The sequence below is a fragment of the Salminus brasiliensis genome, chromosome 18 (assembly GCF_030463535.1).
Source record: "Salminus brasiliensis chromosome 18, fSalBra1.hap2, whole genome shotgun sequence".
NCBI lineage: Eukaryota > Metazoa > Chordata > Actinopteri > Characiformes > Bryconidae > Salminus > Salminus brasiliensis.
In genome coordinates this window covers 24,099,022-24,126,606 of record NC_132895.1, presented here as the reverse complement: position 1 = coordinate 24,126,606, position 27,585 = coordinate 24,099,022, and the positions used below count along the sequence as shown (strand labels likewise).

The window sequence follows — 27,585 nt, the reverse complement described above, 5'->3', positions numbered from 1 at the left end:
CCCATACCCAACCCCGGTGTAGCACCAACCCAGGACCTGCTGTGCTAAAAAGCTTCCCCTGGGAGCCCATTGTTGCACCCTTTTCCTGCATAATGAATCCAGAGATCTGCTACTCATTGGCATTGGTCACTCCACCAACTTCCCAGCCAGGAGAACCAAGTGTCTGCTTCTTGCTGTGGACGGGCCTCTGTAAGCAAGTGCACTGTTTCATTTTTATCCACCCAGAAATATACACACATCTCTATCCAGAGCATCTGTAATAAGGTACTGCAGACACTTGGGTCGACTTCATTCAATTTTGTTATGCTACTCGATAGGATCAAAATCTCAAAAACCTACGCAGCTGCATCATTAGATTCGCAGACTGTAGAAGAGTGAGGACTTCAAAGCTGTTCTTCAAGTCCACTGGAATGAATCGCTCAGTGGGCCGCCCACTGCTGCAACTGAATCTCACTACGCCTTTATCACTCGCGCCGATCTGAGAGGCGTCATCTCTCACTGTCTGCCTTTGAGGCTACCTGAGCAACAGTCAATCAATCAGCAAGATCGCTGTCGCCAGAGGTCCGCTCCTCCAAATATACTCCTCATCAATGCTGACCTGTGGCCTCCTCTCCCAGAGCCCAGCTCCACTGACAAAAGGCAGCGAGTGTTCTTGAAGTCTGAGAAATCTGGAATCAGGCCAGCTCCGTTGCGTTCATCACACTTATCAACGTATCGGGGGACTTGGAAGATGATCAATGAGAGTTTGCAGGAACTGAGAGTCAGGATTCCCACTGCGCCGAGGCTCAGCCGCAGCAATGTAATGATGACAGTTCCTGGAAGTGATGCACTGACTTTGCTGCTTGCTAGCCGGCACTCACAAGAGACTGCCACCCAGGAGAAGGAGGACTAGTGTCAAACCACGGACGGAGAACATGGTTCATTAGACTTGCTTCAAAAGCAAAACCACAGAGAGTAGAAGAAGCGTCTGAGGAGGTAGAGTTTGAGTTTGGGATTGTGGGACGTCTGATGTTAGTGGAGCTGCATTCATTTGGTCAAAAGGAGGGAGGTACATTCCACTTCAAGGAACCAACTTTCAACCCTGTAGTCTACATGAATTCAGCTTTCACTGGTATTGGACCGGTAGAGGAAATGGTATCCAGGATGGTGCATATAACTGTAGGCACTAAGATTAGCCTTTTCAGCTTGTTTCTAGACTACTTTGAAAAAGTAGTCATTCCAGATGTTTATCGAGTGCACGGAATCATGGGTCAGCTGTAGAAACGTCCTTCTTGATGCAATGTGACAAGCGAAAGTGTGTGTTTCATTGCAGAGCCATGGACTGAACTGTTTTATTGGACACAATAGGTTGACAACAGCATGCAAAATGAAGGGTTTATCACAGTCAAATAAAGTGAGCACTTTACCTTTGCCTTGGTGAGAGTCTTACTTTCAGACTTAGCTGTTTGACCGTTAACCTTGTCTTGACTCATCAGCACAGGCCTCTCATTTTCCATGTATTGAACTTGATTCCTTTCACTGCAGTCCACCCTCCTACACTATGAGCTATGTCACCTCAGGTATCACACAGCATCAACGTCAAGCGTCAGTGGTTCTCCTGTGTTCAGTGGAAATGCACTGGACAAGGTTTAATAAATGAACGAGGGGTGTGTTATGATCCGTTTACATTCACATTTAAGGCATTTAGCAGACGCTCTTATCCAGAGCGACTTACACAAGTGCTTTGCTGTTTACTCAAGAATAACCTCAGCCAGTTTGAATAGGCTAAAAATTCAAAGATACCTCTAAGTTTAGACACTACTGAACACAAGTCAGTAAGGTGACTATTCTACTATTCGCCCAAGTACTCTCGGAAGAGGAGGGTCTTCAGTCTGTGTTCAAAGACAGCGACCGACTCACCCAGGGGAAGTTCGTTCCACCACTTTGGTGCCAGGACAGAAAAAAGCCTGGACGCTTGTCTTCCCTGGATTTTGAGGGATGGCGGGTCGACCCGAGTCATACTTGAAGCTCGAAGGGCTCTTGGTGCAGAACGGCTTTTGACCACTGCCATCAAGTGTGGAGGGGCCAGCGTTTCAGTCGAATCACAGTGTCACTCAAAAAAAGAGCCTTGGTTGTTTGTTTAGAGTCTAAAGACATTATTCTTGTTTAAGTGGAACTCCAAGTGGAGTAGCCATGGAGAAGTCAAGTGCATTTCGGCCTCTTCCTGATCTTTAGGCCAAGGGCGTGCCTCGGAAACGAGCCCTGTGCAGTTGTGACACAGCATGGCAATTTGCAGTAGCTGATCTCAGCAATTACCGTTATTAGAAGTGACTCACGGAAAGGCTTTTGAATCGAGTGACTCGGCCGCGTGTCACAAAATTAATTTACTGCCACATAAGGCAAACTTTCATTATCCCATGCGTGCCTGAGAGGTGGCGCTGGTGCCAAATGGGGTATTCACATGGCTCTATCTTTTGATTAAAGATGAGGTGGGGCGGCTGTAGAAGCGAAAGGGGTAAAAGAACGTCGACACCACTGTATTAGTTTGCGTCAGGAGTCTGTTGCTTGGAAACCCTGTGCGAGAAACGTATTTTTAGTCCACTAGGACGGCAGGAATGGTTTTGAAGTAGGGCAGAATTGAAAAATAATATATTTTTACAAATATCTTCTTCTCACTGGGGAAGATGAATGCTTCTCCACCCTACCCATTCCAAAGGTTAAAGCATATGTGAATGGTTTATAATAGCGGACTCGTCTGAGTATATGACAGAGTTCTGCCCAAAAGAAGGATAAAAGTGGAAGGCAACAATTACTACAAGCCAAGGCTGACAGAACCTGTCCATTGTCCCCTTCAAAAGCACAACACATACAGTATTATCATTCAAATAACACTGCTGATTAACGTGTGGAATTCTTTTGTGAAGATGTGACAGCAAAATGCTGGGGAAGCAGCCCTTTGCTAAACTAGTTGCTTTTCTGACACTGTGAACAGCTACCTGACGTTATGTGATGACTTCTGAGGCCTAGCAATATTGCTCAGTTTTTCCATAATCATCATGTTAACTGTCTTGTACAACGGTGGGAAACGGTGGGTGACCTACAGTAATAAGAGGAAAAGATTAGATTTGGGTCATTGTGAATTTCTATCAAATCAACCACTTACTTGTTATGCAAAAGGCATTAATGGAACCTGAATAGGAGAGTGCACTGTGCCTGTTCATGCCCATGCTTGTTAAAAAGCTTTTGACCATTTGTTTCTGTTGTAACTGAGAATACTAGGGGTGAGTCACCTTTGGTGGAATTTGTAAAACCTTGTTTTTCAACTCTTTTAGATTAAAAGCAGTTCAGCTAATGTGATTCTTATTGCTCAGATTGTTTAACCAGTCACAGAACTGGCTAGTGATTGGGCTTGGGCTTGCTTGGATGACACCTTGTCATGCCCTCATGATCAGCGATGAACAAGTCAGAGGTCTAAGTAAGGTTATTACTCATTACTAGTGAGGAAATAGCCTTCCTAATTGCATGTTATGTTTGCTTTAACAGTTATGGTACTTGGTAGATGCTGTTATTCAGAGACACTTCCAGTTTTAATCAGTTTACAGAAATCCCAGTTTGCTGTGTGGAGGACAGTGGTGTATCCCTCTATATACCAACCACATAATGCAGCCATAATCTTCCCAAATAACATCATTGGGAGGAGATGCTAGAGAAGATCAGGGAAGAATTTTTTTTTTCTTGCCTGGTGTGTGGAGGTCAAAAGCAAGCCTAATAGTCGGTCATTAAAGGCTGATTGGAGACTTAACAGAGCATACCAGTGCCTTGTTACAGCATGTGCCGGTCATTCACTCTGTCAATGAGGTGGAATCCTGGAATCTTGGAATCGCCCATACTCCTAAGCTGTGCTCTCCTCCCCACTCATAGGCCTCATTAGCTCAACACACATCAGAGAAGACGCCTAGAAGCTAGCCAAACAGGAGACTGGGTATGTGTTGTTAGACTGCATGGTAGACGGAACCTAGTTAGCTCGGCTCATATAAAATGCATTCTGTCCGGAGTCTGGTACAGGCGCTAGGGGTGACTCATCTGCCCTCAAGCATTAAAAGCTGGGATGACACTATTGCTTGGTCATGATACATGACATGCAGACATATTTTTGATAGCAGGAGAGCAGCAGTTATTCAGAGCAGCTGCGGTTTGGTTAATTGTGATTAGGAAACGTGATTTAAATGCTCTGGTTGTTTTGCCAAGAGTGTACAAACATCATTTTAGCAAAGCCCAGGGCCCTCATTAGACACTCTGAGAAGAAGAATGGCGGGAGACCGCTGGACTTGAAAAACAACATTGAGCCTGTTGTGTTTTTCAGCTTGTTCGAGACCTGTGGAAACTTCCTGTGTGATTCATACGTGGGTCCATTAATCTGAAAAATAAAAGGGCAACTTGTACGCAGAACAGCTCTCCCGAGCAAAGGTGAGGTAAGCAGGGTGAGCTATGTATATCTCCTGAATAGCAGCTTCACAGGAGAAGGAAAAACCTTCTTAACTTTCAATAGTAGTCAATGTAAAAAGTTGGTACCACTTCACCTGGATGGTCCATTGCAGATGCCTTGTAGATGCTCACCTGACATTCAACTGAACAACATCAACTGAATGCCTCTTAAATGCAACTCTAAGTCTAATGTATGTCTAATTTAAAGGAAGTTAATTGTAAAAGATTCTGTACTGAATGTTACCTTTTATCTAACCCTAACCTTTCCTTAATCTTAGCTATTTAGGTGGGGGTTAGGTGTAGAGTTACATTCAGCAGACATTTACCTTCATCTCAAGAGTTCAGCTGCATTAAATACATTATCAGTTGAATGTCAGGTGAGCATCTATGAGGCATCTGTAATGGACCATCCAGGTTAAAAAATGCTATTGAAGCATTTCTATTGGTCCATTCATCATCAGTTCATCACAATATAAAGAACACCTTCCAGATTCACCTTTGTCAAAAACTGATAACGGACAACAATGCTAATATAAGGTTTTAGCATGACCTTGCAATGGTGTACATTGAGCTGAAATGTCTCTGCTACAATAATGCAGTTCTGGAATGCTATGAAGTCCCACTCTGTCAGGCAGCACTTTAAACATCCATTTAATGCCCTGTACCTCTAGGGATTCTTTACAGGAGCAATGGAAATTACTACATTAAAGACTGCTGACTCAAATCTGAGGGCCGGTGGCTTATCAGCTGAGACAAAAAGCAATTATGACACTATGTATCATGTATCAACAAAGTAATAGCAAAAGTCCACATTTCCAAAAAAAGAAAGGCTTGAGATTCTGTATGTCACAGATTTGAATGCCCTCTTGCTGAAACCGCAGTAACATCAGCACATACCAAAAAAGACACTGACTTCAGACTTTAATGGGATATTTATAATTATCTACTCTCCCAAGCCAGACTTCAGAGTGACTGGTGCCTTTCGGGCTTGATTACTGGGCCAAAAATGGCCTACCTTGACAGGAAAGGCCAACTGATTGACATGCACAATGACAGTTTAGTGTGTAGGGACAGGCCATTTTTCAAATTGAGTTACAAACTAAATGTAATTTAAAATTCAATTCATGCAAACAGCAAAGCTCTGGTGTTACCAGGCCAAATATCTTCAAATGGTGTTTCTTATCCTCTGTGTTAAACCGGCAGCACAGAAATGCACAGACAACGCAGTGTGGACAGTCAACCAGAAGGTAGATGAAAAGATGTCATAGTTGTGTCCAGCTTTATAAGCAGTAAACATCAGCCGTTACATGTGGGTGGGTTGTCTGAGGTTGAGATTGATGATTACACAGCCACAAGGGTCACAGTAGGTCATTTCTTAGAAATGGTTTTAAAGCTTCAAAAGGTTTGTCAATGTAGACTATGGCAAGAGAAAACGTATTTATCAATATTTTGATAAATGTTGACAACTTTTTCTTTCGGGGTAATTCTTCAGGTAGGGGCTTTTTTTACTGTCTCATCTTTTAAAAAATAAATTTTGCAATAATTGTGTTTTAGACAATATTGACCTGCTTTAAAGTAAAGATCTAATGCTGACCATAACTGGGCTTATATAGAATTAAATAAGTTCATAGTCATTTGTGGCACAGAGCAGAAATCCAGGAAATGTTGACCAGGTAAATTTATATATTTAAGATTTTTTTATTTTTATATTTAAGATTCATTTTTATGAATTTTATTTCATTTTGTATTTTATTTTAGCAGAAAGGTTTCAAAGTCTAGGTTGGGGACATAGCCAGAGAATGAAATGTTAAAAAAAAAAAAAAAAAGTAAAATGGAGTTATAACATAACTTGATATTGGGAGAAGGACCACGTCTGAACTCCACCCCCTCATTCCCTATGCCCCATATATCCTCCCTTTTCCACTTCACCTTCATATCGACTTCAACTTCACACTCCATCTCCCTGCTCCCTTCTGCTCTCAGGCTCACCACAAGCGCCAAGCATGAAGCGGCCCTAAGCTCAAGCCCAAATGCCTTCTGAGTTTGCCTCCCTGTTCAGCCTTCCAAGGTGCGGTCCTTATTAAATGATTTTACAACTAGGGCAGATAAAAGTTCCCCTAATTGTCGAAACCTAAAATGTTGCAAACACTTAAACTGGAAACTTGCACTTACACATGAATTTAGTGTCATGTGAAAGACATTCACCCGTTTTCACAACAAACTAAGAGGTACAGCTGGACTGGGGATATTTTGATGTAGGAAGGGGAAAAAGTTTGTGATGCCCTGCGCAGGGTCATTATAGCTGATTAAATTAAGTGTGACATTTTTACAACCATGAGTGATGTATGCTAGAAGCAAACAAACAGCATGCCCTCTATTGGACTCAACAGTCCAGAGCAAAGCAGGACAGCTCACCTTCATATCTGGATGTGCAACAATTACTCAGTGGCGCCAATTAATAACTCCCGTCAGGCTTCTGAGCTTACTGAACCAGACAGGAGACCCATTTCTTCCTGAAACCCTTCTCCACCTTCAGCGGCCAGTGTGCCCCTTCTTTTTCCGTCTGGCTGCCCTCTTCTTCCCCCCCCCCCAGCAGCTGGAGCTGTTCTCTTGGTGAAAGGACGTTAGACATCAGTTAATATCGGCCGTGCAATGCCACTTGCCAATGAGCTCGAAATAGAGCTCCTGTTATAGTTCTGCGTGCACGATTAAATCCTAACCTAAGCAGTCTAGTATCGAGTGCTGGGCCAGGGCCAGCTTGAGGGGGGCTCTTGAGTCGGTGGAGGAAAGACAGGTTGCTCTGTAGGCTCCCACCGGCAGCTAATCCGAGGCTAACAAACTACCGCGGCTGGCTGCCCAGGCAGGATGTGAATGTCGCCAAGAGGTCAGGGGAACTTAACACAGCCAAAAAGGGACAAGGACCATCTTCTCCTTCGCTCGGTGCCAAGAGATATACCAGAATGTGCCAAACACTTTTTTTCTCTTGGGTTTGTTGGGCTGCTGATTCAATAGATTTACATTTATGGTATTTAGCAGACACTCTTTTCCAGAGCGACATAGCAAAAGTGCTTAGTCATTCGATCGGACCGTCCAAAACTAGTGTGGACAGACCCAGAATTTTAGTATGGTACTTTTACGATATGACACAATGCCTAACACAAACAAGAACCTGAATGTAGAGATGAACGAAAGCTCTAGCAAAAGTTCTACCAGGTCTTGAAGGCTGCCTGGGGGTAGGCTCTGCCCTCTGCCTCCAAGTTCGGCAGGACCTGTGAGAGTCCCGATGTTGCTGACGACGGGGCCTACGCTAAAGATTTTAGCTATTAGCAACGTTTAACATGCTAACATTGCTCCCATCTAACTATTTGTCAAGAACCTGGAGAAGAACTAGAAGGTGCAATAAGTTAAAATTGCTGTAACTGTAGTTAAACCTTCAATAGATTCAATATTTGTGCTTTCTTGAAAGAGTTGGGTCTTCAGCTGATGCTTGTCCTCCACGATTCCTGAGAGATAGTGGGTCAAGCAGAGCCACACTTGAAGCTTGAAGGGCTCTTGGTTCGGATTGGGTTTTGACCATTGTCATCAGGTATGAAGGAGCTGGACCATTTCAGTTTTTTTCAGGCCAGCATCAGCGTCAGGTGGCCTACTACAGGAAGCCATTGACAGGTACTGTACATAATAAGGGAATGGCTTTGGTAAGTTGAAGACAAGTATTGCTGCTGCATTCTGGATCAGTTGTAGGACCTGATGGCGTGCATGATTCATATAACGCTCCGTGCTTAATACCGCCGTTCGGTAGTTTTGTCCCTGATGTATGAATGTAGACATATTTTGGATGTAATAAAAGCAAGAAGCTGCTTCAATGATGCAATTACATGGAAAAAACAGGAAATACTCGACCAGGGCCTGAAAAGGGTAAGCATTTATTTTCATCTTGAATTATTGAAGCGGAGACCCGGCAATCTGTCTTTAAAAGCACGCTGCTGGTGAACTCTTCGTCAGCATTGCTCTAATTTACTCGACATCAAAAGCCCTTTTAAGCCAGATCCAGCTCCGAACATGATTGCCGAGCGTGTCCAGACACTTCAGACGTGCCCTTAATTTGATAAGCTGGGGGGAACCTTCAGCTACAAGTTCATTTGTCTCATTCTCTGCTTGTTACTGTCCATTTGTCTCCTAAACGGAAGCGGCTTGACATGGGCGTGGGTTGACGTTGTTCTCTTGTGTCTTGGTGACGAGTCCCGCTCCTCATTAATGTTTCTAGACTTTCTCTAGCCTTTTTTTTTTTTTTTTTTTTTTTGGACAGCCGGAGTACAGTCACCTGTCTGACTGTTTCAAAAAGGGGGTTCTCAATTAATTTTAACTCATCCAGCAGGGAGGCACAGGCAGAACATGTGCTGCCATCTTGAAGCGAGGGGGGCTGTGGCAGCGCCACCTGTGTTTCCTCTCCTTGTCAGTTTAGCCAGCACCTGTAATGGATGGAGCTCTCTCAAGCACGTCCTACAGGCTACCGCATCTGCTAAATGCTGATCGCAAGGACATGTTCGACATGCATGCTGTATGGAGAACTCTCTACTGTGTTGGACTGCAGTTGCGGCTCTAGTCATTCTTTTCTGCCTGACTCAGGAAAGGCTCAGACTGAAAGAATACAACAACATTTCAACACATCTTTTTCAACATAGAGAAACACAATATATTATAAGTGCAGAAATGTCACATATATAGGAGACACAGCAGCAGAGCGCATGGTTAAATTGGTGTATACTGAGCTAAGTGAAAATGACACAGCAAGCCTCCTACACTGCAAAAAAGATGAGCTAAAATGCAAGAAATCAGCACTGAACTGGAGTTGGAGTTTATAGACTGGAGCCAACTCCAGTAATTACGCTATGATAGGCATTCAAAGTTTTGCTGTTCATCATTCCTTGAGATCAGACTTGCTATTTAACTGGACATTACTTAACACCAATGCGGTATTATTATGTAACTTGAAGTTGGTTCATCATGAAATCGTCAGGGCCCAAACCCATCATTTGAAAGTAGTCCTTATTCTCAGAGCATCCATTTAAAACAGAAAACTGATTTTACTAAAATCACAACCAGAATGTGAATTCAAGTGAAATTTCCATCAACATTTGCTGACAATATCGACTTTTGAATTTGAGTGGTAAAATGGTAATATAAGTAGGGTTGCAATGCTGTGAGACTTTCACAGTATAATAACCATCTCAGAAAACAGATCAGTATACAGTCTATCAGAAGATGTCATCTTGTTCTTTTATTAATATACACTGACCCTTAAATTATTGCATTTTTGTTGAACAATTTAATATTGATAGTACATCGCTGCTGTCCAATGAAAAACATTTCCATTTCGTTGTTTTCTCCATCGTTTGAACCCCGTAGTTGCTCTCCACACTGTACAAAAAATCTGGATAAACAGACCAATAGAAATTATCTAAAATTGCTGTTTTTTACATTAACTTCCAGTTAAGAACATTTTGCCATCTCAAGTAAAGTCACCTTTTCGTTGTACAGTGATGATATGTACAGTGTTTCTGTACAATGAAAGCTGCTTTCCAGCTAATGATTATTTTCATTATAGATTAATCTGCTGATGATTTTCTACATTATTCAACTGAATCCTTAGTTTTTTTACAACTCTGAAAATATTTGTGGCATTATTTTGCATTTGCATTTTCATTTTGGTTAAATTGATTTCCAACATCAGTATTAAGCAAATGTACACGGTATGTTAACCTTTCATTTTCATATCATGGAATACCTAAAACTGATACACCCCTGCAACCCTATTCATTACAACAGATATGTAGACATGTCCTGTTTTAATATACTGAAAAAAAGCTAGTTAACTTTTCTCTTTACATGAGTTCTGGTAGGTGAAACATATTAAAGGCATGAGAGATGATGGTGCAAATTGGTACTCTAATATGCCTTGTTTTTAGTAAATATCCCAGTAAAATACTCAATGTTAAGATTTCCTAACTAATGGACACATAAAAGATATCCATGGTCAATTTAAGAATATACAATGAATTCAAAGACAGAAACTAGGAACCTTCAAAACAAGACGCTTCGTCACATTTGCAGATCTAAGACTTTAAATCTAGACAAGCACATAATGCAAATCTAAAACATTGTTCTGTTCTTTCAATTATTTTACAATACTCCCTTGTTTGTGACTTTGTAACCTTAAGCGCTCTCTCCTCCCCTACCAACAACTAGCCATGCTTAGCCAATCAAGGCAAAATGATGGTAGATGGCATGTGGGAGGCCTGCAGCTGATCAGCCAAGGGACTCTGGCCTTGGCTTTGATGAGACTGCACCAACAAAACCACAATCAAGGTTTCGATAATTCTTTTGTGTGTGTGTGTGTGTGTGTGTGTGTGTCTTGGCATATTGATTTTTTTTCTCTGCTCACATTTTATTCTCTTGACACAGCAGAGGCATTTATGTTTGTACTGTTCAAAAAGACAAAACTCCCATAGCCCTGCTGATTAGAGAGGTACCTGAACCAATTACATTACAGCTTCCCTCTAATAAGTTTCTGCATAGTATGCAGTTAATTTTCCTATGTGTTTAGATCCTAGTCTGTAATTGATCTGTGTCCAAATGTTTGTGGACACCCCTTCTAATGAATGCATTAGGATACTTTAAGTTGCACCCATTGCTGACAAATGCCCATTGCTGACAAATGCACACACTGTAGAGAAGTACTGCCAATAAAATACATTATACAAGAATCTATTGGCATAATTCCAGGTGTGGGCTAGAGGGGCATAAAGCCCCCCAGCACTGAGCTGTGGAGCAGTGGAACTGTGTTCTCTGGAATGATGGATGGTGCGCCATTCAATACTTTTGGGATGAGGTGGGGTGGTGATCACTTAACATCCTGGATATAATAACGTCTTTGTCGCTGAATGCAATCAAAGTAGAAAGCCTTCTTCCCTGGACAGCAGAGACAGTTACTCCAAAAAACCCAGGATAAACTCTTTTTAATACCCTTGATTTTGCAAGAAACAATGACAGAGCAGGTGTCCCAATACTTTTTCCGTATAGTGTATGCTGAAGTGCTTACATTTAATTAGAGACCAAAGAACTCCATGAGGAGCAGGAGGAAACTACATCCAATTTTCAAATTCGTTTAACGTTTTAAAATCTCATCTATTTAATTGTCATTCACCATGCATGGATGTGTTTTATAATCACTGAAGCTGGAGTGTCGCTCAGGGGTAAAACAGCCGTGAATCTCTCATGTTTCAATTAACAACTCGTGTATGGAACGATGAGATTAAAGTGTACTGCTTGCATTTTCAGCCCTTCTCAATCCAAACAAACACAGACCCTCCCTTCAGGATATAGTCTCATAGACCTTCGGTATATGGGATTTCCATGGTTCTAATTTAAGAAACCATGAAAAGGAAATTTGCTAAAATGTGCTAAAATGTGGCAGTCGCATGTTTATGTGTATGAACATATATGTCTCAGTCCTGGGCATGTTTGAAAGGATAAGGGAGATAATTGACCAAAGTGTGCCTCCACATTCAGCTCATGGACATCAGTGTGATGGTAAGGAAGACCGCATTGCTCTAGACAACTGGCCTTTGAAGAAACACAAGTAGTGTTCCTCACTGTATCCATGTTCCAAGCCATCAGTTCACACAGACTCCTTATGGTGTCAATTCAGTGCTTCACTGTCCGTCTGACTTAGGTAGACCTCCATCAACTGCTAAACAATCATTAGCACAATTTTAGTCTAGACTGAGGCTGTCAGGACAGATTATAACCGCAGCCACAATTCCTCCAGTATCTGTCAGCTCCGCTTAGGAATGCTGTGGGATTACCTTCTATTGTTACATGCTTTAATACAGAGAAATAGGCTTGGGGTACCTGGCTTTAGCACTATTGTCTTCTTGATGACATGGTCCTTTTCACCTAGAAGAACATCACCAAGGGCATTCTTTTCTAGACAAAAAAAACCCCAAAACAATCTAAACGAAAGGATAGCAATGGACTGTAGTGCATGCACTGTGTAGCAAAGGGCCAATCCATCTTGGCATCCGTCCCATTTACTGCAGCCTGGCTGTAGACAAACTCCTCTTTAATTCATGAAAACATGCTGTACGCTGTGTAAAAAGGTGGCCAGAAATGCCTAGAGCTCATAACAATGTCGGCTTTGCCCACAAAGAACTGGTCTCGGTCAGACACTCGACTGTAAGGGGGCAATAAAGCGGGATCAATTATTTAGCTTCGCACTCTCTTCGTCTCTCTCGCAACGCTGTTACGCTAAGACATAAATGGGCTTCCAAGCTACGCAACGGAAGGGACAAGACTTGACTTACTAAAGCTTCATTTTTTAGTCTGCAGCATTAGCACATTTTTCTTGAGCAAGGAACAAGGCAGGGTCATGACACCATACTCTGTTGATGTGATATTGTGACAATGTACTTAGGAGGTCATGCTAGTGTCTTGGTTCTTGTCACAGTGGGGAGAATAATGAGATCTGAAGAACTGTTCAGTCACAGCATGGAGGGTGTTGTCTTCTGGCCAAAGTTACGCTTGCTGGAAACTTAAAAGTGGCAGAAAGTGTCAAATATGTGCAGTGCATTGAAAAAGTATTTTGTCCCCTTAACTACTAAATCAACCACTTGAACCAGCTGGGTTCTATTTCACAAGCCACACCCAGGCATGATGACTACCAGACCTGTTGAATCTACACTCATCACTTAAATAGAACCTGTCTGACCATGTGAAGCAGACTAGAAGGTCTCAAAAAAAAAAAGCAGCACATGATGCCACCTTCTGAGGAGATTCACATACAGATGAAAGCATCATTAAAACCTTCCAGTCTGGAAAGGGTTACAAAGCCATTGCTAAAGCTCCGGGACTCCAGTGCACCAAAGGCTCACCTCGCATTTGCTACAAAACATCTACAAACATCTGACCCCGAAGACTAATATTCTGTGAAGTCAAAAGTGGAACTTTTAAAAAGGCATGGGTCTTGTTACATCTAAAGCATTAATGCTTACACTGCATTTCACAATAAAACTATCATACCAACAGTCAAACTACCGCACAGGCTCAAAACGTTGATGGGAGCTAAACCATGACTGAATGAACCATGTTTTCTGCACTCTATCAGAAAATCCCTAAAAGAGAATGTCCGCCCATCAGCTTATCACCTAAAGTTCAAGTGCAGCTGGGTTATGCAGCAGGACAATGGACACAGGCAATCCTGAATTCTGAATGACTCAAAAGAAATAATGTTCTAAAGTGGCCAAGTCAAAGTCCCGCTGTGATGCTGTGGCAAGACTTCAACACGCCTTGAAAACCCACCAATGTAGCAAAATTAGTACAATTCTACAGAGAAGAGTGGGCCAAAAGTCCTTGATGTAAAAGACTGATCACAAGTTATCATAAATGTTTTAATTACAATTGTTACTGCCAGGGGTTGCACAGCCAGTTATTAACTTTATGGGGGCAATTATTTTTTTATGGGTGATAAAAGTCTTGAATAAATTCTTAATCTTCAATAAACGTAATGATCATTTAGAAGCTGAATTGTATGTTCAAACATTTAAATGTGACAAATATGCACAAATAGAAGAAACTGAGAAAGGACAGACACTTATTCACAACACTGTAATCTAAGAAGGATTGGGTTTCAAATGCCCACGAAGACACAAACCTTCCAATATTCAAACACTACACCTAATATCTTTTAGATTCTCCAAGCCAGACAGTTTTTCAAGTACCTGAAGGTACAAACAAGACAAGCCACTCTATCAGCCTCATTTTACCAAGCTTACAAATCAAGCAGGTTCTGTGAAACTCCAGTACACTATGTGCAAGGAATTGGTGCATACATCATGAGCTTAAACAATACAATCATGTCATGGCACATAACTGTCCTCGAACATCAACCTCCCCCGCCCCCTGGTGCGCACAGGCTCAAAACGTTGCTGTGACACATTCTCCTAGATAGTGAGAAAAGAGAAGAGTGACAAGCTTTCATTAAAGTGTCCAAATTTAAATGTTATGCTTAGCCTTGGGGAGCAGCACCGCCATGTCAACTCATAAGGCTGGAGGAGAACGGAGTTCCATCATCCTAACAGTGTTGCACCTAATATTCCCAAATATGCTATTACAAATGAACTATGCCAGGAGCTACCTTCATTACCAGCCAAGTCCCTGTAGACAAACACTATTATGAAACCCGAAAGCTCCACTCTGATTTGCAGTTTTGATTAAGGCTTATATATCATATAGTAGAGGAACAATACTGGCGATGGCAGAAAGAGGGGAAGACTGAGAAGTGAATGCAGTGTTCAATATTGTTTAAATCCTGGAACCAGCACATGATGCCCCGTTCTGCAGAGATTCAAATACAGATGTTGAAACAAAGCCATTGAAACCTGCCAGTCTGGAAAGGACATTACAGTTACAAAGCCATTGCTAAAACTCTGGGACTCCAGTGCACCAAAGTGAGAGAGACGTAAAGCACAAGTTTGCATCTGCCACAAACCCCCAAGACTTTTGTGCTAAAATTCTTACCTAAAGTTCAAGCGCAGCTGGGTTATACAGCAGGACAATGATCCGAAGTACACAAGCAAACGCCCTTCTGAATGGCTCAAAAGAAACAAAATTAAAGTTCTGGAGTGGATAAGGCAAAGTCCCACAATGATGCTGTGGCAAGACTTTTAACAGACAATTATTGTGAGCTAAAAGTAGAGGACGTTAATGTACCTTCCCCCTTTCAACCAGAGGTTCTAATTATAGATAGGGTATGTGTGTAATGCACATGGGATATTCATGTACATGTTTAATGCATAGGGAAGGACCTACATTAGCATTAAGTCTAGATCTCTAGAATGCAGCAGACTCCGCATTGACACTTCCAATGCACTACTTTCAGCTAATTTTAGCATTAGAATATTTTAGCAGCAGAACTGAGCTAAGCACTCAGCGAAATAGATTTTTGGAGCCTATCAAGCATGCAGTGGTTCTTCTCTAAAACCATTTTGTGCATTAACATTGGTTCTACAAGCAGACATGCTTAGTTCATATTAATGCTAGCCTTTCCTGAAATCCAAGCTGCTAAAGAGAAAAAAATAACAGCAGTAATGTACAACGCTGTGTTTGGTTGCTCTTCTGGCTTCAGGGTCACTTCTAAAATCCAGGATAAAATAGAATTTCAGGGGAAATGAATATCTCCCTCACTCCCTTGTCCAGACTGCCCTTTCTTACAGCCATGTATGGGCAGCCCAGGGGCTATGCGAAAATGGCTGGCGGACTTGGCCTGCTCCGTCTCTGGCAGCTGGACACATTGCTCTGGACAGCTCCGGGCCAAGCCAGTCACAATTCAATTCCCCAATTCATTCATCAAGCACTTGGGGTCAGCACACAGGCTGGACCAGGGGCTTCCCGCTCCTCCTGAGTCCTACTTAACCTCCATCGTTAAAAAAGCATTACTCTCAAACTTGACCAGCCTGTGCCAGACGTTCCTGGCTCCTTTCGTACATTTTATTATTTATTTTTTTTTGGTGCAGAGGTTACAGAAGTGGGACGAGACATGTCTGGGGTCTGACACTCATTTGTCCACCTGAGGTCTGAAGTTGGTTGAGTGTAGCCCATAAATAGATCAGAGAAAAGGGAAAATCTCTGTTGATGCCTGTGGTTACAAGGGGAAGGAGAGAGCAATTTAAGATCTGTTTGTGTGTCCTAGTCAGTTCACCATGGACAGATAGGAATAATATGCAGTATTATTAACAGACATGTGACCCGTCTAATGTTGCAGTATGTTAACTTGACAGCAGACTGCTTTCTTTAGAGTCAGTGAAGAAGAGTTAAACTGTGTCAGCTATTGCTAATTAAAGGACTTGATTCTTTATGAACGTGGCTCTTTACAGAACCAGAAGTGGTTCTTTTATGGCATCACTCTAAGGCCCTATTTTAGTGATCTTAGGCGAGCTGTCAATCACGCACTGCGCTGCTTGATGTAGAGCGTGTCTTTGCGTGTCTTGATATGCGCATAAGGCATGTACTAAATCTCTTAATTAATCATGGGTGTTTTGGGCATAACGTGCAATAAATCAATTAGCATATCACTTGCTATTCCCTTTAAGAGCCAGGTGCGGTCTGACTTTGGCGGATTGCTATTTCAATGGTGCAAAACAGGGGATGTATGTGCATGTGCATGCGCCTGTGTTGACAATTCACTGCCAAGATAGCAATGCACGTCTGGCTGTTGACATCTGCCTAGGTTGTTTTAATGGTGGCGCACTTGTGTTTAGCAATACGCCAGAAATTTACCTGAACACGCCTCATTTCCAGACCACCATGCCCATCGGTGTGGATATTTCGCTAGCACCGTTGCTATGTAAATGATGCAGGCGAAAGACATGTAAATAGACTGTTGGGCAGGATGTAAGATAGCAACACATCTTGCCCAGGTTGTAAGATAGGGCCCTAAGGCTACGTTCGCACAGCAGGTCAAAGTGGCCCAAATTCAATCCTTTTAGTCATTTGTGACACAGATGTGTCATCTGTGTGTCAGTGTGAATGGCAAAAACACACTGAATCTGACATTTTTATTACTGATTTGGGCCACTTTCATATGTGGTTCAAAAGTGTTAACAGCCAGATCGGAATTCATGTGACTTTTACGTCAATCCAACTAAACATTTGCAGAGTAAATGAGAAAATGAATGACAGACAAAAGTGAGGGACATTTGTAGTGGCGGGATAGCAAGGTAACAAACCTTAAATATTAGACTATGAAAATTAAAAAGCACAAAAATAGAAAGCCAATATCGCAACAGCTCTACATTTAAAGACCTTCATAAAGAAATGGCCGAGTGCGGCCACAGGAGGGCGCTGCTGCAGGAAAACACAAAGCTTAAAATGAACGAACTGGCCGAATAGCAAGCTCTTTTTAGAGCAAGCTCGGACGCATTCTGCATTCTCAGTGACGAGCCTAGCTGTCAGCCACTGGAGCTCCTTGATGGCTCCTGTGATGCTGTGGAAGATAAAATCGAAACGTCACTTGAGGCACTGCTCTTTAGCGCATGCGTGTAAGTTTAAAAGCATGAACTGTTCAGATGAATATCTGATTTGTGTGTCATTAAAAAGCATAAAAAGCTTAAATTAAACATCAGATTTGGGGAGAAAATCGGATTTGGGCCACTTTACCTACTGTGTGAAATGAATAGCTGTGTGTTTACACATCCTGGCAAATATAATACAACAGTTTGTCTTTAAGCTGAATAGTATTTTTGCCAACATTCTGTGAAGCTCATCCAACCTAGCAACGCCTAGCAACAGCTGCTAGAGAACAACACATTTGTGGACAGAGGTGTGCTCTGAAAACCATTTACCTTTTCACAAGTCCTTAAAATAGAGGGGCTATTTCACAGGGACGTGTAAATGAATTTGCCAGGCTGCTGTTTAGGATTTACAGCTCACCTCATCGTGTACAGCAGGGTCCCATTATCCACGAGCCGCAGCAGTTTATTAGGCGTGGTCATGTTGTGCGCCACTGACTTCTTCCCGTTGTGGAAGAAGGTATCCGGGGTCCAGATCTTGCTGGCCAGCAGGTTGTTGAGTGGGAGAACCTGCATGGGCCCGTCGAACTTCAGCCTCTCGTCCCGCCAGCTCTGCCGGAAGAACACATCAATCGTGTACTCCTGGAGAAGAAGGGAAGAATGAGTCAGAGCTTCTCTAAAAAAACAAACTTAACTTCAGCTCAGAGTTCTCCCTACTCGTCTGATCTAATGCCTCTTGAGTGAGACTGTCCGCAGTAGCACAAAAAAGTTTTGCCCAGTCTTGGCGCGAGAGTCAGGAACACAGCACCCTCTCAAGCGCTGCTCTGTCCTTGCACCAAATCCGTTCTCCAAAACAGGCAGCCTTGATACGGTGGGTCAAGACGCCTCGTCGGCCTTCCACTTCAATAATTCACTGAGCTTTTTCTGCTTTAAGCAGAGAAACAGTCTCCTGGCTGAGGAATCCTTAAGGCATCCCTAAAAACGTTATTTTTCTCTCTCTCTCTTTTTTTTTTTTTAAAAAACACAAGTTATCTCTCTGACCATATGGCCGACATAGAAAGAAGGACTTCATCCTTGATAACCTTTCCTAAATGAAGAGGAGGATTCTTTTGGCAAGCAAAGTGGGCTTTCTAGTGAGAAGCATCCCTGCGATTTTAAAAGCCCTCACTGCGCCACAGAAGCTGACACGATTCTCCATGGTTTTTTAGAAGCTGGTTAGCAACAAACAACCAGAAAAACCTCATCGGCTTAAAACTTCGCTTTTATTTCTATACCGCTCCATCATGCAGGCCAATTAGTACATTTGCAAAGGAGCAAAAAAAACAAACAAACAAAAAAAAACTAGCACTGGAGGTAGGTAGTAAAAGCTAGTGCTTAACAATTTATATACCCATGCATTGCAGTATATGTTGAGTCCTGGATTAATCTAGAAGAAAGCTAGGCACTACAGCCTCTACTGTATGAAGCAGTGAGCTAAAACTCTAAGCAGCCCCCCCCCCGCCCCGAGTACCAGTTGAGTGTTATGAGGCTTTTGTCACGCTTCAAAAGGTTCAATTTGCTGGAAAGATACTTGGGAAGCAACAGAAGGAAATCTGTGTTGCCCAGTCAGTCAGAAATGCCAAGAAGTTCTGACGTCGTGGCAGAAAACAAGCAAGAAGAAAAAAGGCAAATTCATTACAAATGACTTGCAGTCTTTCAGTGCCAAAATAGGAATGGGAAACTCATAGCAGAAATATCAGAAATATATACAGTTTTTTTTTAATAAACACACCTAAACAGGCTCCTGCCTTTGGTTTTCATGCAGCAAACTGCAGCACTCTGTTTATCTGAGTGCGGCGTGTATTTCAGTGTATATTGACTTCAAGCTGAAGCTGGTTTCACATTAAAATTCTAAAGCGCTCCTAGCTGGGCAAAGCATGTCCTGCATGAGAACCGACCAAAAGCACACAAGGCAAGTGCACAAAATCGAGATGCTCCAAAGGGTTCTTCGAACGATGCCGTAAAGAACCACTGCACTGTGTGAGTGTGAGGAACCTTCTGAAGTGTTGAAGGTTTTTTTAGACCTATTTTCTTTAATTGATCTATTTATCTATTTTTTTTAATGCCAGTTACCCACCTGTTCGTAGCCCCCCCTAGCACTGGCAATGAGAACTCCTCACCTCCTGCCGTTGCATCATGGCCAGGCAGCTGGCACTCTCTGAGGAAAGCAGTGGGTCCCCAGCTCTGCTACACCAGCTAACAGACGACTGTGGTCAACAGACGACTGTGGTCAACATCGCTTCAAGGCTGGCTTGCGATTTGAACATGCGAACCCCCCGGGCCATAGTGGTAGCGTATTAGACCGCTGAGCCATGCATCTTTTATTTTTAGGAATGTGGTAAAGAGAAGCTCAAGGAGATTCACGGCGTGCAACAAGAACAGAACTCGTACAGCTCGATTTTCATGTCTGTAAACGCTCACAGAAACCGTCCACATTTCACACAGAGCATGTGGCTTGACAGAACAGCCTGGACATGTTTTATTGTTTACAAATTTTCCTGTAGCGAGGCATGCAAACAAAAGTGGTAGCCCATATTCACGCTGACCCATTTTTAAGCTGTGAATGGAGTTCTTTCATTACGTGCAAGTGCCTCACAAATACACAGATTACATATTGTACATGTCATTGTTCTGCTTTGGGTTAGAATGTCTCCTGGCCTCCAGCGAAGCTTAACTCCGAAAATACAACTGCAGACGGGCCACTTTACCCTGGGGAGTGTCTTTGATCCGGCCCTATTGCATCCGAAGGATGAGGGCTTTATCCCTGCTTTACCTCAGGTGGTGGTCATGAGACTTCCTACTTCACAAAACCATGTAAGAGCATGATTTGGAGTGGTTACTGGTGATGAGAGGCTCCCCTTTTCGTGGAAAAGGGGAACATTTTAACCAAATATTTAAATCATTTATTTGACTATAATCAAGGTTCTTTTCAAATGAGCCTCCAATGGGTTAAATTTACCACTTTTCCTTTGAATCCTTTGGAATGAACTGCATTTCTGAATTGATTACTAATAAAATGTGGTCTGATCATTGTCTAAGTTACAATTCAGCTCAGATTACTCAGATTGAGTCATCATTAAATGCAGGCTAGAAAAAGTAAGTGAGCCCTTTGTGAGTATCTTTAGTTCAAGCCATGGTACCTCAATAGGGTTAAGGCGAGGACTCATCTGTCCATAGAACATTTTACAAAATGCATGTCTATGTGGTCTTGTTCCTTCGTGGCATCTATCTATGTGCACCAGATTTCTGCAGTTTGTAGAGACTTCTGTATGTTTTTTTATGGTTACCTTTTAAGTCTTTTTCACCTCTCTTAGGATTGCCCATTGTGCTTGTGGAGTGATCTTAACAGGACATGCTCTCCCAGGGCGAGCAGAGCTCTCCTGTTGCTGAATGCAATGAAAACCCCAAAGCAATGCTTCAAAGTCTAGTAGAAAGCCTACCCTGGACAATAGAGACAGTCTCTCTTTTATGAACTCTTTTATGTTCCAGGTGTCCCAATACTTTTGTCCCTATATTGTTTATATAACAAACATGTCATATAAATTCCTGTTAAATACTATTTTTTCAGGACCAAGAAAATTTTCCATCAGAGCATAATTAACGTGTAAGCAGCTGGTCCAAGCATATTTGCAAAGGAGTAAATCTCTGATCTCTGATTTGCAAACAGAGACATTAAAAACAGCTTTCTAAAAACAGCTGCAGCAGCTCATAGCTGTCTCTATATAGAATGATTTTGTCTCTTCTAGTCCATCGTGCCCTTGGGATCTCAAGTTCACGCGTTACCCTACCTCAAGAAACCCTGCGTTTAATTCAAATCACATCTAATTAAGGTTGGGTTCCGCCTAATCTTAATGTCAGCACTTAATAACACTAAAATATCGCGCCCTCATATTTCTTCCATTACGACTGAAGACCCCCGTGCCCCAAAAGATATAAGTGGTGTTCTTATCACTGTAAAATCCTTTTCTTCCGTCTATTCCATCACCCCCCCCCCCCTTTCCCTGTTAATTATCACACACAGCTTTGTGCAGCTCTGTTCAAAGCTTCGCTAACCCCACGTGAAAGCAAGGCACAACAACTGACGCATCAGTCAAGTCCTCTGAGCTAGCTTGCACAGCCTGCTAGCAGGACATGGTGAGGCACTACAGAAGGCACTACCTTTCCCCCTCTTCTGTTGAATATCTCAGTGTCTGAATCTCTCCAGTAACTCCAAACTTTCAAAGACTGAGTAACACTAAAAAATAGAAGAAAAACTACGTACACATATGGGAGCATGCTACTGTGAAACAGGCGGCCTTTGTTCTAGTGCGAATGTTCCAGTCACTTCACCGCTAATTGTAAAATTTTAAAGCCTGGTGTTCCAGGGGGCTTCCACCCCCTACCCCCCACCCAACAGTTTAATTGCACTTCTCTTCTTACTGCGCCGTCTATTCCCACAGCCCTACACTTTTAACAATTTAGTTGATCCCTTTTAAGTCATTCATCTTTGTTAATTATAGCATATGGAAAGTGTTAATTATGAAGAGGAAGGCTCAGTAGAAACACCAAAGCGCTGCTGGGAAGGGGGAGAAAAAAAAAAAACAAGCGAAAGAGTAAGTGCAGCATCGGACAGAGCAGATGTTTGTCAGGACTTGGGAAACGTACACTGGCCTTGAGCGCAATTAAGAGTGCAGCTCGGCCTCTGATATTTAAAACCTAAGAGCCTCTGCATTCAACCTCATGTTCTTAATTCCACCAAAGTACTATTAAATCTCACCCCTATATTCTATGCCCCCATCACACCTACCCACGGGCGACATGATTCCATCAGAGAATCAATTCCAGAATAAACGGATGAGAAACAGCGGCTGGGAGCCGCTGGCTGGGCTGAGAATTTCTCATTTTTGAATAGGGAAAAAATGTACAAGCTACGGCTCATTAAGCCAGAGCCGGCAAATGAGCATAGCCGCCAAAGTGGCATTCATTTAAAGATCAAAACCACTTCGCGAAAGCCTGCCAGATGCATGAGCATGAGCGAACAAGCGGAGTGGGCAGTGTCCAGGCACAACTGGTATATATCAGAGATGGTAGTAACGAGAGGCTCTCCGAAGATAGCCAGTCCTCTACACCTGAACAAATTGCTGCTACGCTCCTTACCACTATAAAATTCCACTCTTCTGTCCAAGATGGCAGGATCCGGCTGGTCCAGTGTACTAAAGTAGCCCAACTGGCCAAAAGGAACAAATTTTGTCAGGTGCCAAACAAATAACACGTATCTTCGTAGACTTCCATTCAAAATGAGCATCTCTTTCCAGCTACCATTTGTTTTTTGGGGCACTAAAAGGGTGAAAAAGGGGGGGTTCTTCTTGGATATTGGCCTTTTTATGTCAATATCAATGCGCAAGCAAAGGGGGTGGTAGAAAATATCGGTATATCAACATATTGTGATATTAGGTTTTCCAATTCTGTATCGAAACACAGTATCGATTTTTTATTAAATTAAATTTAGTGGTGTTTTTAGTTCTTCCTAAAATATACTGTGCTAACAGTATACCTGGAATTCTCAGCCCTACATGAGCATGAAGCAACATCAGCCAAAAGGTGTTGCTTACAAGCTAATTCTCAGTCATACGGCTCATATCACTCGTTAACTGGCTCAAATTTTGGTTCCAGAAGAAAGCCCCCCCCCCCATGTAGCAGGATGCCAGGCTCCAGTGTGTGAATATACCACTGAGCAAATCCCACTGAAATGAATAGGTGTTAATGCTAACGACTCTCTCCAGATTCCATCATCCCTCTTGCTGTGTTAATCATCAAACACAGCTTTGTGCGTCATTGCTCAAAGCTAACCCCAGTAAAAACGCAAAACCTGCTTGTGACGAGTGGAGCCCGAGCACTCAGGGCTTTCCTCACTCTCTTATGGAGCGCTGGGCTTTGACCTAGTTCAGTGAAAGCGTGTGGCATGGGTACAGAAGAAGGGTAGACCTTGGCGCACTGCGCCAACTCCAAGCACCAACTCATCCTTCTGCTCCTGACAGCAGCATAGGAAGAAAAGCCCTGGCACCACACTCATGAGCATATGGTGGTGGTTCCCAACCCAATTTTGGCCAACCGTTTAGCCGTCTAGCCTTTTAGCATATTCCCTGCTCTAAAACACCAAGATAAAACAAGAATGCGCAGGGCAGGACCCATCCAGGACTGTCCCTGGGAACCACGTGGATATGGCTATGGTACATGGATATTCCTGAGCAAATGATAGAGGGCAGAGTCAGGGGGTTTTGTCTACCACCTGGAAAAAGGCAGTCGGTAGCACTATGCCACATCAAGTCAGGTTGAGGGCTGAGCGAGAACAGGGTTTCAGCTTCTTCTCTGTCGAAGTCTGCCGCACTAAGAGGTAAATGTGGTCACTTGAGCCCATCCTGAAAGAGACGCAAGGCAAAAAGGCACTCTAAAAAAAGGCGTTCTTAAAAAAGGGTACACAGAGGAGCCCCAGAAAGATTTTAAAGACTCAATCAATGTCAGACTGTTTGTGTGTCAGGACTTGATTTCAATGTTTAATTCCACTCGAGGATTTGATGTTTGCACAAATGCTCAGAGCTTCCGCCCAAATGGGCTGCGCTGTCAGAGGATGAAGAGCCAGATTTGCTCTGCTATGCAGATGAACTGCTAAACATAGTCACGAAGCATGCAACAATGAATTATACAGTATGCTGTATGTATCCATGTACGTCATGGAAAACACAATACATGGACACATACCATACCATAGATACACAATGCTTTAGTCTACTTTACAGAGGTTTCCATTCCTAATTGTGTCTACTAGGAATTAAAAGTATCCCAGAATGTTCCAGTAACAAGTTAATAATGGGCTCCCCCAGGTGTTGACGTGGTCTGCTCTCACTGAAGTCTGGTCCACTGTAGCATTACACAATTAATTAAAAAGAAGCAACATCATTCTACCGTTTAATTTGCTCAGTCAAGGCATCTGATTAATGTGCCATGCATGATAATTCTTTTTTTTTTTTTTTTTTGGCTAAGGCACATGCTGTAAAATCCAGACAGACTGACTGAACTGCTGATTTCTTTATCTCTGAGCTGCGGCAGATCACAAACGCAGCATGGCACATCTGAGAAAAAAGGACAGCCTCGGTTAAGACTGGTCACTCTGAGGTTTGTGTCTAATTGAAGGGCGTTTGCAATGTCTTTTGCCCGCACAGCTACAGAGGATGAACCCTATGCTCTGAGCTCGCTAGCCCGTTTCTCTGAGCTGTGAAGTCAGCCACATCACAGTGCTTATCTGCGGGGCACAGGCGGTACGAGGCTGTCTGACACGATGCCGGGTGCAACGGCAACAAATAGGATGCAAACTACTGCGCAAATGGTGTTGGAAAGAAGTCAGTCACTCACCTAAAACGCACTTAGATGTTCACGAGGCGTGTTGCATTAACAGACAGAGTTCAGAAATGAAGCACAGGCGAAAGGCAGGCAACTGAGAGAGTTTTGAGCCCTGTTCTCTGAATGGTACAGTGGCTGATGAAGCGATCAATCTAATGATCTGATTAATTTACCTCTACTCAGAGAGCCTCTTAAGCCATAAACAAGGAATCAAAAGAATTTGTGGGTACAATGGAGGCAAACAAAAACTCGAAAGGGTGTGAAATGAGGCATTTCTCTGCCGAAATCACACAATGTTTATCCACATCTGCAGTGCTTCACCTGATTCCCAATCCGTGCACTGCCGGATTCGCTGCCCTGTGTGCAAACATTTGTACATCACGCGGTTTCCCGCAAACGGCTCGACAGCTAGAACCTTCTGACTCCTGCGTGAACCAACAAACGCTCCTGATTATTCAGCGAGCTGCTTGTTCGAAGACTTCGAGACTACATATGGGAGGCCATGGCCTAGATTGCAATCGGTGTCTCCTAATTCCCTGCTGCTACCTGAGATTGCTACAGTGCTAAGATGCCAGAAGCTCTAGAAGAGAGCTTTCTATCAAAGTGTCTGTGTGCAACAAGGACTGCAGTGCTGCGGATAGTGGGTAGACGTTATTGTCCAAATCCAATACTCTCAGAATCCAGCTCTCAAGCGTTTCCCCTTATAAGCTATAATCCAAAAAGCCTGGATGCTGTGCATAGTGGCTACAATATGTAAAGGAATTAAAATGACAACCCCCCCCACCATCTCTTGTGCCATTACCATCACCAGCTTCCAAGAGGTTTACGTTAGCCTTAGTGTTCGACGTAATTTCTAAAACTCATCATACAATTAAACTCATTATACTACAATAATAATTGCAGATGTGGCCTAAAGGTACAAAATAAGAGAGTAAGAGAAGTGGGCTTGTAACTGGAAAGGTCGTTGGTTCAATCCTCATGGGCTGGCAGGAAGGGGGGAATTCTCCAACCTCAACATTCACCTAGGTGCCTAACCCCCAAATGTAACTGATTATACTCAGTACAATAATAACTGCAGCTGCTTCTAAAGGTTAGAGAAGCGGGCTTGAAACCAGAAGGTTGTCTGTTTAACCTCCTGGGCTGGCAAGAAGTGAGAAGGGGGGGAGGGGGAGTAAAAGAACACCACTTTCACTATTAACATTTATTAAGAGGTACCCCTAAGCAAGGCACCTAACCCTCAGTTGCTCCCTGTGGAGGCTGATTAACACTTCAGGAGTGTGTGTGTTCATTGCTCCTAGTAACTAACGAGGATGGGTTCACTGCCACAAATAAATTAAATAAACCAAATGTACTGCTGTGTAATAGCTTAACTTCTGTATGCACTTGCTGTGCCTAATCTTAGCACTGTTAAAAAATATGCTTCAAATAGTTCTTTGAGTGATGCCATCGAAGAACCAATCCTTAAAGAATCCCTAAAGAACCATGTTTGTAGGTATGTAAATGTAAAGAACCTTTTGGTCATGTGAAGAACCATCACTTGATGATAAGGTTGTTTACCAATTTAAAGGTTCCTCATGCTCACATATAGAAGCTGCCCGCATCAGATTCAAAACCTTGACGCTGGCCTACAAAGCCAAGAACGTACCAGCCCCTCCATACTTGATGGCAATCCGCAGCAAGAGCCCTTCGAGCTTCATGTACGGCTTGGCTCGACCCGCCATCCCTCAAAATCCACGGAAGACAAGCGTCCAGGCTTTTTTCTGTCCTGCACCAAAGTGGTGGACCGAACTTCCCCTGGGTGTCCGAACAGCAGAGTCGCTCGCTGTCTTCAAACGCAGACTGAAGACCCACCTCTTCCAAGAATACTTGGGCGATTAGTAGAGTGGTCACCTTATTGACTTGTGTTTAGTAGTGTCTAAACTTAGAGGTATCTTTGAATTTTTAGTCTATTCAAACTAGCTGTAATGCAAATGTAAATTTAAATGTAAATGTAGAAGAACAACAGTGGCTCTTCTATGGCATCGCTCAAAGAACCATTTGAAGTGCCTCTATTTTTGAAGATTGCATGGTATCACCATATTCGGTATTTATATCAGTAAACCCAGAAGTCCTCTTTACTGCAGTAATGTCCAACAAATCTGGCATAGCTGTTTTCTTTGGCCAATTCTGGCCAACTGGCAATACAATATTTGTCACAATATAGGGGTAACGATTCAATATATTGTGAAGCATTGCAATATTCTATAAATAAATAAATATTATAATAAATATTGACCGTCTGACCACCTTATTTTAATCTTTCCAGGAGATTTTTCTTTCTTTGTTGCAGAACCTGAAGACCCTAGTTTTGATAGCCCTCAATAAAGCAAATTGTATCTAATGTCTATTGATGTGTGGTTTTCCATTTTGTATGTTGTGGTCTTTTATGTCTCCCAGAAATCTTTGTATGTAAACCATTCATTCAAAAATGAGACTGTATTTTTGAGAATCGATACAGTATTGCAAAACATAATATCCCAATATTTACATGTATCAATATTTTTATACGACCTTATACAATACATCTGCAACTAAAATCAGTATTACTGTGTGACACAAGGACTAGCAAGTGTTCTGAGAGGGGAAAAAAAGCAAAGTGGCA

General features: G+C 42.6%; 1 protein-coding gene across 3 annotated transcripts in view; it reads right to left on the bottom strand.

Moving 5' to 3' along the window:
• Window positions 1–27,585, bottom strand: part of LOC140539881 (gamma-aminobutyric acid receptor subunit alpha-3-like) — a 143,771-nt gene that overhangs the window by 57,955 nt on the left and 58,231 nt on the right. For all 3 annotated transcript variants that reach the window (XM_072662705.1, XM_072662706.1, XM_072662704.1), the window contains exon 5: window positions 17,950–18,170. In XM_072662705.1, the coding sequence (XP_072518806.1) occupies window positions 17,950–18,170 (221 nt within the window). The remainder of the gene's footprint in view (window positions 1–17,949; window positions 18,171–27,585) is intronic.